This window comes from Gopherus flavomarginatus, chromosome 3, assembly GCF_025201925.1.
Source record: "Gopherus flavomarginatus isolate rGopFla2 chromosome 3, rGopFla2.mat.asm, whole genome shotgun sequence".
In the NCBI taxonomy this organism is placed as follows: Eukaryota; Metazoa; Chordata; order Testudines; family Testudinidae; genus Gopherus; species Gopherus flavomarginatus.
In genome coordinates, this window is record NC_066619.1 from 200,223,545 (window position 1) to 200,236,656 (window position 13,112).

The 13,112-nt window shown below is 38.9% G+C and overlaps 1 protein-coding gene across 4 annotated transcripts in view; it reads left to right on the plus strand.

Moving 5' to 3' along the window:
• DCLK2 (doublecortin like kinase 2) overlaps nt 1-13,112 on the plus strand; it is a 142,623-nt gene that overhangs the window by 9,479 nt on the left and 120,032 nt on the right. For 3 of the 4 annotated variants that reach the window (XM_050946358.1, XM_050946359.1, XM_050946360.1), the window contains exon 2: nt 10,793-11,127. In XM_050946358.1, the coding sequence (XP_050802315.1) occupies nt 10,793-11,127 (335 nt within the window). Of the gene's footprint in view, nt 1-7,410; nt 7,541-10,792; nt 11,128-13,112 lie in introns of all 4 variants that reach the window. The other variant, XM_050946361.1, reaches the window with a different exon arrangement.

Here is a 13,112-nt window from a genome sequence, read left to right on the forward strand (position 1 = left end):
ATTAGTATGTACTCAGTCCTCAGTCAGGAATGTGAACTTTATTGACTGAGGAAAAAAGAATACATATTGAAAAATGGTATAAGCATTTGAAAATAGTAGAGTGCACATGCCCAATGTATCTTATCAATTTAAAAATGGCTGTTCAGATACGCATATCTGATTTAAAAAATAAACACACACACAAGTTACCTATGTTTATTTGAATGCGTCTAATATTTGGTTAAATGGACTAGCCTTTGCTCTACATCTGGAGCAGTTCAGTCTTGCATCTCATGTGATGATGAAAAAAATCTCTTAATTTAAACCAAGAAAGAGAAGCATGAAAAGATCCATTATTGCAATATTCTGGTTGAAGTTTTAACTGCATTTAAAAAGGAAACTGAATTACCAGGGTTCTGGAAATTATGAAGAAGATTCTGATATGTTACCTTAATGTAAATCTGGTGTAAATGAGAACTGAATCTGGCCCTTTCATTTCTTGAATTCCCTAAACTTTGTGTAATTAAAATTCCCATCATAACTTTATTACTGTACTTGATAATTGTTTATACTGTAATTTGGGGGCTGGAAAGAGGAATGCTATTAAATATTAGTGTGTATAAAATTGGAGACAACTTATGGTATCTAGAAGAACTAGATGGAAGCATCTTGTGATAGTGGATGCTGATTCATACTTAGTTTCCCACTATATCATTATGCAGCTTCCAGCATATAGGAAGTATGGCAAAGCACTTACTGTAAACATTTTATAATGAGACCTCTAGGATAAACTCATTGACACTCCAGGAAGTACAGTGAACTGCATTACACCTATTCTGAACTGAGATAGCTGAATGGAATCATCATATTTTGTGAATACAGAGGGTCAGATTTTGCTGTTGTTACTTGGGTAAAACTCATATTGAGGTCTGGGGGAATCTAAAACTGTAAGGCTGTGTTCAGAATGGCGAGGTTTAAGTGGAATATCTGCAAATCTTCCTTTGGCAAGCTGTGTTTTTGATCATGAGACATCAGAACACTTTTGGCTTGCTTCTTAAATGTGTAGCCAGTTGGCTGTGATGTGTAATGTTCATGCTATGAAAGGCACTGAGATATTTGGCAACTACTTTCCTAATGACCATATATAATCACAGGTCCCATACAGTTTTATTGTGTGGTGCTGTTCAAGATTCTTTTTTTTTTTTTTTTTTTTCAATTTCATTATACATCACAGCCAACTGGCTACACATTTAAGAAGCAAGCCAGAAATGTTCTGATGTCTCATGATCAAAAACACAGCTTGCCAAAGGAAGATTTGCAGATATTCCACTTAAACCTCGCCATTCTGAACACAGCCTTACAGTTTTAGATTCCCCCAGACTTCAACACGAGTTTCATCTAAGTAACAGCAAAATATTAAATAAATGTATCTGCTTAAAATTGAGGAAGTAGTATATCCCAATTTTACATGAATCCAGAAAATAGTTGGTCTCAAGAACTCCCTTAATTATCATAAAAGGACAGGACCCAGCTCTCTCATTTTTTCTCTAATCTGTGCAATATCAGTTTTTACAGCTGCATAGCCAAGAGCCTGAGATTTTTGTAGGGTGTTCTGAAAACTATTCATTCAAAAGGATCCAAAAAGCCTTGGATTAGGGTGTGACAGGTTTTTCTGTGAAGAATAAAATATTGGGGAAATTTTGAGTTTCCCAACCCAAGGGCAAACTACTTAGGAACTTGGGTCTTATAGGCCAGTAACATTTATTCTTCATGTATAACACTCCAAACTCTGAGGCAGAGAGTACGAAACAAATTAAATTATTTGTTGATTGTATAATGGTCCAAAACGTCAACAGATGTTCGGTCTTTTTAAACAAGCATAGACCTTATTTGGAGATATCTTATTACCAGGAGGATTTCTGCACAGAAAAGATGTCACTTCTTGATTGTTGCAAACACTATTCTAATAAATCTTTGGATTTTACATATGCCCCATTGAAATTACAATGCCAACTTGTGAGGCGCTTTCATACTTCTGCCAAAATAGTTCTGCAGCCTGGCTGAGCTTCCTGCAAAATAGTTTGGCTGGATACAGACACTAGACTGTAACGTACTTCAGTAGCGCTCATATTATTTCCACCTAATAAGCCTCTTATTGCTTAACAAAATTTCCTTTTCATCAGCGTATAGTTTGCTTTTATATTTGTAATCAACCATGCAATATCTACGTAACAAACTTCATATTACCATCTAAAAACTGGAGAGTTGATGATTTATGTTGAATGCCAGTGTTGTGCATCAGAGGTTCCCAACTTTGGGGTTTTTTTTGGCTGTGCCCTGCTTCAGAGAGTCATGTCCTATGTGCACCACACTTTTTCTAAGAGAGAGTATTTCCTTGGATGCCTAGGGTCAGGGAGTCTATCCTGGCTAGATGCCCAACTGCTCCCTGGCCTGTGAGCATCTCCTGCCTGGGATATGGAAGGTGGCCTCAACTGGATGCAGAAATCCATGCTGTGCACCTCTCCTCATACTCCTGTCCCTAGGATCATTCACAGGCCACAGGCTCCTCTGGTCCTGGCTCAATCACCAGCTTGCAGGTGCAAGAGCCTGTGTTGGTAGGCAGGAACTACCTCCCAAAGGGGTACATCTGTATCTGCCCCTGCAGAGTAAGTGACTTGGTATAGAATCATAGAATGTCAGGGTTGGAAGGGACCTCAGGAGGTCATCTAGTTCAGCCCCCTACTCAAAGCAAGACCAGTCCCCAGACAGATTTTTTGCCCCAGATCCCTAAATGGCCCCCTCAAGGATTGAACTCACAACCCTGGGTCTGGTAGGCTAATGCTCAAACCACTGACCTATCCCTCCCCCTCCACCTCTGGCACAGGAAGAGGCCACCAGGTCCCCTTGCTCCTCATCCGTTCCCCATTCCTCCAGCCTGGCAGCAGGAGCTGGAGCAGGACACTCAGCTAGTGAGAGAAATTATGTTATCAACAATATTTTGAAGAAACTAGGGAAAAGTCTTACCCAGTTGCATGTCCCACAGTTTGAAAGCTACTTCTGTATACTAAAGACTCGTGCTTTGTATTTTCAGCAAGGCAATTGCTATATGTATATGCTATTTGTGGCTGTAATGCATTAGCTTAAAATATTTCAAACTGTAGATTAATGTAAAGTTCACTGAATATTAAAGTCAACAGCATATTTACATACTTGGAAACATAGCTATTATGTGTATGTGGAATCATGCTAATTCTCTAGGGATGATACATTTATGAGTGAATTGAAATTTAGGGTCTGATCCAAAGGATTCCCATGATTTCTGTGGCCTTCATATCTGGTCCATAGTCTCCAGTTTAGATAACAAATAACAAATCTGAAATGGGAAAACCTTCTATAGGAAAGTTGAAAAAGCAGCTAAACTTGCATTACGTTGGGTGGAATTGCCTTTTTATGCATTTGTTACATTGTATTCAATGATATTTAGAAACTATTTCATTAATATGGGTTTAAATATAGAATGTAACCCTGGGGGGAAATATTTCTACAGATCAATGTTTGTATTTAGGGGGAGATAATATTCACAGCATCAGAGGATTTTTTTGTTGTTCAGGAAATCAAAACTTTGAGTTCAAATGGATTTAAAATCCGTTGGTGTAATGGTAAATATAGCAACATATCACATTCACTGGATTAATATATACAGAATAATCAGTGTTCACATAATGTAAAATGCTTTCAGTTAAGTCCCACTCTTTTTGCAAAAGAAAGATACAGAGACAAGAACGTTCTTGACACAGGAGAGTCACCTTGCTAGAATACATGGTGTTTTGTAGAGTGGTGTTCAAACATTAATGCTTCCCTGTCTGGATGGTAGTGTTTTTTTTCTCATTTTACAGATGTGGGAAATGGGTGAAGAGTACCAGAATTTGTTATCTTTTAGAAACTCCACCTGTCCGCCCACTGAAGTGAATCCTATTTGCAGGGCAGTGCTCATTGCTGGAGTGAGGGGTTTCAATTTGCACTTACGTGTGCTAGCTGAAGTTAGTATAACCTGCCAGTTTCCCCAAGCAAATCCGTGGCAGATCCAAGATTATTGTTTGAGAGTTCCTGGCTCCCAGTTCCATGCGTAACCCATCAGAACATGTAAAATGATGTCTTAGTTGGTGTAATTAAATATCATTATCAGAACATTTAGCAAGGCCTCTGATGGTATTTAGGAATGTTGGTGGAAATCCGGGCCCCATGGAAGCCAATGGGAGTTTTGTCACTGAACTCTCAATGGAGCCAAGATTTCATCCCTTCTCTTAAATTACTAAACCAAGCGCACACTCATTTATTTTAAAGAGAGAATGTGAGTTTTTTCCATTTTTAAATAGTGTTCGTTCGTTCTCTCTCTTCTGTTCTTATCTTTGATCTTGCCAGATGTGTAGGCATGCAGGTGTGGTAGCCCAGTCTGACCCCACATGAAGAGAGAGCAGGCATAGAACTGAAAAACAATCTACAGTACACTAAGGTGACCAAATAATAAGCCTGTCAGGTATCAAACTGGCTGTTAGATCAGTGTTTGTGAACTATGCCAGTTTTTGCCTGTGTATATTGGCTATTCTTTCAAATTCAAGAACCTGCATGCAGCCTGTGTTTTGAAATGAAGTTTGGCAAAGTAGAGCTAAAATATTGAATTTTACACAGTCTGAAATGGACTTTGTAACTTTTAAAAAAAAATTTAATTAAAAAAACCTCCCTACCCCTTCCTATCAAAGGAAGAAAATTGTAACACCTCAACTTGACCCACCTCAGAAAAAATCCTAGTAAATAGACCCCATGACTTCCCCAGATGTTCAAGAGACTTGGCCTTATTCAAACCTTGGAAAATGGAACTGATTTAAAAAAAAAAGTTTTCACTGTTCTGGTAGATTAATATAGATTTAAAATATTATAGGAAGACTCTGTGTTGTGACGAGTGTTCCATTATAAATCTGATAAACTGTGTGTCATATTAACTAGTGTAGTGTAAATAAAATATCCTATCATGATGAGCATCTGTAATGGCAATGTTGAGGTAGCATTGGGAAAATCTATAATGGTAACATTCTAAGAACAGGAAGTCTTTCTGTTCTGTTGTCCTTTAATTTCATTATAAAAATTAATACATGTATTTCATCCGGAACCTGTTTCTGTCCAACATTCATTTTCTTTTCTCCAGACTCTTTAATTTAAGCCTTGGCCATCAGGCTTAACTTTGACTTTTGTTAATTTTTTAGCATTGGATACATGAATGTTTTTGAAAGGAAGCAAACATGCAGTGAATGTCACTTGAATTAGCATTTTGTAGCCAAAGGCCCTTACTCCATTCCTGTTGGTTTAACCCATGTTAATATTGAAACCTATATCTTTCTTCAAAGCATCTGTCACTCAAATTCCAAGTGATTTAGAAAATAAAAGCTTTTTGGGTGAAACTTAATCACTAAGGTACTGTCTGCTTTTGGTACATTTGTGAAGATCTCATGGTGCTACTTCTAATTTTCTCTCTTTGTCCACTGTAGTGCAAGAGTTACATAGCTGCCTGACATACTTTAATCCAGAGGTTGCTGATTTCAGTGGTTTTATGTAATATCTCTTCTTTTGGGATATTGGAAATATTAGTATTTTTACAACTGTTACAAGATATCTACTCTGTGATGTTATTCAGTTAAGGATAAGTTCCTTCATATAAAAAGTTGGTAGAATATTAAAAGATAGGTGAACTGAACCAAAATGTGGCTCATAAAATATTTTCAAACTTGAATGCCTAAAGTTAGGCACCTAAATAAATGGGAGATTATTTTTTCTTCTTCCACAGAAGCTGAACTGGAGGTAGTTCACTTTTGATAAACAAGCCACTTAAGTGCCCAAATAGTGATTTAAGTGACTAAAATTTGAAAATGCTGGCCCAAGTGACTTGCCCAAGGTCACCTAGTAAACAATTTGCTGAACTGTTTAGAGTAGAAAACTGGTAATTGGGAATCCTGGGTTCTGCTTTAATCATTCAAAACATTCCCTCTCACGCAAAGTACAAATATTTCCTTTTGTCCCACTGTACTGTGCCCATTCCTCAGCAATTTCACAAAGAAATCTGCTCCTTTTTAAAACAATTTCCAGAAAAAAAATTAGTCTGTGTAAAAAATAAAAAAAAAAAATAAAAAAAAATGTAATTTAACTTTTTTAAAAAAAAAAAACTCTCATAGTTATCTGCTAACATCTGTTTTTACAGCTCATTTAGAAGTGTGTTTTCCTTTAACTGTTTTGGCATCTATAGTAAGCCTGTTGGCACGGGTTAAGAAAGATCTCTCAAATCACTGGGTGTTTGGCAATCCAGTATTTAGAGACAGAGCAGCCAGATAGCTCAGTAGGGTTCTAGCAGAAAATAAGCATGTACCCCTGAATCTAATAGAGTAAGGACTTTTTCCATACTCTGTACTATCTTTCATTGTTTGATTATTGCTGTTAGTTTCTGCATTTTGTTTAAAACAACAAAGATATCGCAAACTTAATGTGAAAATATTGCTGGAAGAGAAGGATAATTCTTAAATAAGTTCACAGATTTCTTTATGATGGGTAAAACAGTGATCTGATCTTGCCAGAAAATTGATATGACCACTTATCAGAGCTCTTGTTATATCAGAGTCTGGATCTGCCCTCTGATATACCACACAGTGTTCTCATTAAAGTCATTGGAAGCTGCATGCGCTATTCAAATGATGAAATAATTACACGGAAAAATGGAGAATGGGCCAGATTCTTTCCTGCAACCAAGCTGTGCTTGGCGGACGGTGAGGCATGGGGTTTCAGGGAGCTGGTTTTGGCTCCCTGATTCATTTACGCTCTCAGACTTTAAGGCCAGAGGGGACCATTATGATCATCTAGCCTGACCTCCTGCACATTGCAGGCCACAGAACTTCACTGCAATGACAGATCTATAACCCCTGACTCAGTACTGAAACCCTCAAATTATGATTTAAAGACTTTGAGTTACAGAGAATACACCTTTTACTCTAATTCAAACCAGCAAGTGACCTATGTCCCATGCTGCAGAGGAAAATGAAGAACCCCCATGGTCTCTGCCAATCTGATTTGGGGGGAAAATTCCTGACCCCAAATATGGTGATCTGAGCATATCTGCAAGACCCACTGGACTGACACTGGGGAAAGAATTCACTGTAATAACTCAGAGCCCTCCCCATATAGTTTCCCATCTATGACCATTGGAAATGTTTGCAAGATATTCTGATGATTGGTCTGCATAAGTACCAATGATGAGGGCCCTCATCAAATTCACGGTCCATCTTGATCAATTTCATGGACAGAGGTTTTAAAATTGGTCAATTTCATGTTTTCAGACTTTTACATCTGAAATTTTGAGCATTGTGATCGTGGGGCTCCCTTTTCTGGCAGCGGGGACTCACAGCTGGGGCGCTCTCAGCAGCAGGAGGAGATTGGACCCACATCCGAAAACCTCCTGTAATGGCAGGAACCTTTGGGGCCCAGCACTGGAGCTTCCTGCAGCAGGGGGATGCACTCAGAGGTGGGTCTGATCTCCCCCTGAGAGTGACCGTGTAGGAGAAGGACAAGTCCTGTCCCTCCCCAGCCTGACAGGGACTTGCAGCTAGGAGCCGCCATCTGGGGTGCTCCCCACAGCCAGGGGAAGATCAGTTTCATGGGGAATGGCTTATTTCACGTCCGTGGCACATGTATGTGGGGGTATTGGGGCTCCTATGAATGATATGGCAAGGAACCAACCCCCCTTTCTTATAGCCCACTGTAACCCTCCTATGGGGTGGGGAGGAGGAGTGCATGATAAGGTCCCAGCAATGGGTTGGTTGGAAGACCTGGATGGAAAATGAAGGGAGGTGGGTGGAAGCCCCGGGTAGTTACTTGAATGATCATCGAGTTGCCCGCACTGCAGACTTTTATCTGCCAGGTAGTTCCAGACATCTAAAAATAAAGTTGTGGCCTGATTAAATCCATATCAAGAGTTGTCATAAACAGATGGTTAAGGGTTAATGTCTCTTTTTACCTGTAAAGGGTTAAAAAGTTCACCTAGCCTAGCTAACACCTGACCAGAGGAACCAATGGGGGAACAAGATGTTTCAAAAGGAAGGAGGGAAATTTTTCCTTTGTTTAGAGATTCAGTTTCAGCCGGAGTGAAAAAGATCAAGGAACCAGCCTCTTATCAGAGTAGTAAGTTTTTAGAAAGGAATAAATAGGTTTATGTTTATTTCTTTGTAACCTGTCTTATGCAATTAGAGGTAGAATCAAATTGGGTATATTTTTTGTGTAACTAAATTTGTGCCCAGGGGAACATCCTCTGTGTTTTGAATCTGTTGTCTGTGAGAGTAGCTGGTATGCTAATCTCTCTCAGAGGGTTTTCTTTTACTTTCTTTTCTTTAATTAAAAGCCTTTTTCTTAATACCTGATTGATTTTTCTTTGTTTTAAGATCCAAGGGATTGGATCTGGACTCACCAGGGAATTGGTGAAGGAGTCTCTCAAGGCTGCTCAGGGAGGGGAAGGTTTTGGGGGGAAAGGGAGTGATCCAGACACTGAAAATTCTGGATGGTGGCAGTGATACCAGATCTAAGCTAGTAATTAAGCTTAGAAATGTCCATGCAGGTCCCCCATATCTGTACCCTAAAGTTCAGAGTGGGGAAGGAAGTTTGACAAGAGTCTTCTGTCCTTCTTTCGTTATAGCCGGTTAATGGGGCTGGGTTAGATAATTATTTAATGACAATAGACATTGAGATTCAAAATGTTAAAGCTTTATAACCATTAAAACACAAATTGTCAACATCACTTATCAAAATATACAAAGTAAATATTTTTTAAACTCTGAGTTCTCAAGGAACAATTTTCTTTACCTATCTGTAAATTTTGATTATTATTGGTGTGTGTGTGTGTGTGTGTGTGTGTGTGTGTGTGTGTGTGTGAAATTCAAGCCTATGTATTAAATATTTCCTCCTGATACATTTCATAGACACGCTGCAGACATTGACTCTGACTTCTCCTCCTTTTAGTATGAGATATGGTATATGACACTTTTTGATATTAACAGAGATCTTCAAACTGTCAGCTATAAAAGGACTCTAAACTGCAATCTGCCAATGCATAGCGTCTGATATGTTCCTGTTGACCACAATGGGATCAGTTACCAATGACATCAAAGAGTAGAACTGGGTTTCAAATTATTAGTTATTTTTGTTCTGCATAACTTAATTACAACTTATTTCCTTCAAATATAGCAAGTTAAATAAGCTTCCTGGGAGTTTGTTTTCTAGTAAACTAGAAAGGGAAAAGTCACTTCAACTGGATTAAGAAAACGGACAAGTAAATTTCAAATCATAGTATCTCAAAGGCAATTTGTTTCTGCAACCTGTGAAGGAAATTTACAGTTTCTTTTGCTATTTGGGAAAACAATGCAACTTTCAGGCCAGGTCAGTTTTTTGAAGTCAAAGTTGTAGGGGAGCAAAGAAGAGGATTTTGTAATGGCAATTAGTTTACATAAGTGTGTTAGCATATCCATAGTTAAGTGTAACATCATGTATCTAATTTTCTGCACTTCTGAATTCTCTACATGTAGCATGATTCTCAGTCATCATTTATTAATAAAACTAGATTAAATATTTACAAACATTTTATTATAGCTTGCATGTTCATTTCAAATTAGAAAAAGGCCCATTGGGAGCAAATTTAAAACCTAGGTTTCAGCAGAATATTCTGAAACCTTTTGAATAGATTTATTGAAAACTGACTGTTCTGTATCCAGTGTTAATTTAGCATACTAATACAACCCCGGAGAATTACCATCATTTAGTCTAGAGTTCTATTACTGTTTCTTTATAACTCCCTCCAGCAGTTTTTCCATTTCTCTGGTGTGTGAAATGATCTAACAAAATTCTGTCAACCATGTGACACTGCAAAGTAACAATAAAGCATAAGAGTTGCATATATGGCCTATACTTATTTTTTAGTGTTTTTTTTCCCCATGAATGATTAAATTCTGGAAACTACTGGACTTCCTTTGACTTTATTATCTTAGAGTAGGGCATATATATTTTACAAGCCATATGCTGTCAATATTTTAACAGGAGACTGTTATAAAATCCCCCCCCCCCCCCTCGCCACCACAAAAAGCCTAGAGTGTTTGTTTGAGCTTCAAGAGAGGGAGGAAGGACTACGTAATCTATTATTGTTTTCCGATTTAAACAGGTTTCCAATAATCTGAGGTGTTAAGGAGGCAACATCACAAAGCAAGTTAACTAATATTGTTGTACACTTTTTCTGCAAATTCTTAGACTTTGTCTCCTGAAAATTAGTCAAGTATATTACTAGAATATCACAGTGTACAATTTGTGACTGTAGGGAAGCCCAGTTCCCCCTATTGGGTACATTCTACGGGGTGGCGTGAGTGGGTGTATGCAAGTTACTTTTATTTTACTTTATTTTTTGTGTGTCCCAGGAATGTAATATTCTGTAGAGATAATTCAGCAGTATTTAGAAAGGGAGCTCTGAGAGAGAGAGAGAAATCTCTCCAACTCTCCCTTCAGTTTGAATTAGCAGAATTTCTAACAAGGGACTCTTGAGGCCCCTACCTAGCATATCACTGTGGTTTACATTGGAGTCAAGTGGATAAGTAGATTATATTTGAAACTCAATGCATAGCACTGCTTCAGACAAGAAATTGTCAGTTTGGAGACTGTATGGAATAGTTGAACAATATGTTTAACATAAAACCCTAAATCACAATGTCTTTCTCTCTCCTTCTCCCCCCCCCCCCTTCAGGTGAAAGTTATGTATGTGCATCCAATGAACCATATCGCAAAGTTGATTATACCAAGAATGTCAATCCAAACTGGTCTGTGAATGTTAAGACTGGGTCTGCTCGATCCTTGACATCTCTGACATCGATGAAAAGTGAAGTGAAGGAGAATAAAGATTTCATTAAACCCAAACTGGTGACTGTTATTCGGAGTGGCGTGAAGCCACGGAAAGCTGTGAGAATTCTGTTGAATAAAAAGACTGCTCATTCCTTTGAACAGGTTTTGACTGACATCACAGAAGCCATTAAGTTAGATTCAGGCATTGTCAAGAGACTTGTAACACTAGATGGGAAGCAGGTAAGAGAACAAACCATCTTGGGTATTGACTATTGGGTACAAATTAAGCTGCCTCTACATTTATGTTCTGCTATCATTATTTTAAGTTTTTGTTAGCATCTAAGTTCTGCCCTGCTTATGAATATTATATTGTAACATTTATTAATTTTTCCAAAGTCCTCCTTTATCGTCCCAGACAAGTAGGTTTGCTATTCTTCAACCAGCAGATGTAATCACAATTTGGGAGCCTGGAATAGGGAAGAGGAAAAATTGAAGTGAGTGCACCCAATCCAGGGTTCCTGTCACCCTCAGCTCATTCATTTTCTGTCTCCAGTAAATTACTGCTTTCACTTATTGGATATTATAGTAGAAATTCACTAACTGATACTAGTGTGTGCATGTGGGAGGGGGAGCCCTCAGGGAAAATGAAAATATCTTCTTGTAGTCTTGTTACCTCCTTCCCCTGCTTATTTACTTCACCCACCTGTTACCTCTTGTCTTTCACTTTGCAGGGTCTTTGGGACAGGGACTAGTTTGTACAGTGTCAGAAGTCCTATTGCGCTAATCTATTTCAGGCTGTTAGCCATTTCTATAATATAGATTATTAAAACTCCAGGGCACATTAAACCTCAGCCTATTAGTGATAGGGATGGGGACATTATGGGTGGTGATATACTTACTGTGGACTGAGGAGAATCTTCAGTTCTTGGCCCTCTGTGGCACTGGGGAATGCTCTGAAACAGGGCAAAACACATTTGGCTGCTACAGTAAGTCTTCCTCATGCTCCTGGGAAGTGGGTATGGCCAGGCTATGATTGGAGTGGTAGTGAGGAGGAAGCAGTAAATGTTCTCAGGCAGGGTAGGCAAACTTCTTCTAGAAAAGCTTTCTCTTCAATCTTCTGCTTTATTCCTCAGCTGCAGGCCTGAGGGGAGCTGTCACTGTTACCTCTTCGTTATTGTGCAGTTTTTCAACTGTGGAGAAGAGTAAAGATGGCAACTGCTCTATTAAGGGAGGGAGATTCAGACTGTTACCCCAGCACAGACTGAGAACTGCCCTATGGGGCAGTAATGTATTTAGATTGCTGGGGACAGTGATATCAGTAACTTCATGCTGAAATTCTGCTTCTTTATATGCATCTCCCTTTCCAAAATGAAGCTGTGGAAGCAGATATTTCTACACAACCGGCTCATAAAAGCTCGCTCTCCTTCCCTGTTCCCACCCGCACAATATACATAAAGCATGGAGCAAACTAAGGTCTTGGCTAATATAATTGAATCTGAGTAGGCTTTGATCTATTGACAGAACTATCCTTCACAGTGCAGCGTTCGTTTTGTTTTGTTTTTCCATTTATACATAGGGACAAAGGCAGCACTGAGCCCAAATGCCACTTAACCAATTCCTGACTTCTTTGCAGGTGCTGCATTACATTGACCCATCATACATTTGAGGAAGAAATGAGAGGGAGAGGGAAGGAGTAAATTTAGAGTAATTTGCTGTTTCCCAACAGGCAATCGTTCCTTCATTTCATGCTGTAGCAGTGTTTCTGCAAGCCTCAATTATTCTTTCTAGTGAGGGAAATAGCAAGTTGCCTAGCTATACTTCCACCTTAGTCATATTCTTGCTGATTAGCTAATAGTGTGGGTGGCTGCACAGGTAACCCTATGGGGGCTCTGTCTTCAGGCATACTGATTAGCAGAAAGGCTCCTTTGCTTTGACAGGTAACTCTTTCACCTTCCTAGAGGGGAGAGATGCTTCTGCCTTTCCTGCAGTAATGGCCTGACTCTCACACATATAACACTGTGTGTGTGCGGGTTTTTTTTTTGTTTGTCCTTTGCTGGTATACGTAGAGGCTGGCACCAAGGGCATTTGTACGGTTTGGCAGATGGAAAGGCGCTTTGCTTGCAGTTAGCAGCTGATGGAGATTTCTGAGCCCATTTTCCGTAATGCAGTAATTACTTATTCTTCCAAATTTACTAGGAAGGCAATTCTTTTGTGTTGATGTCCTG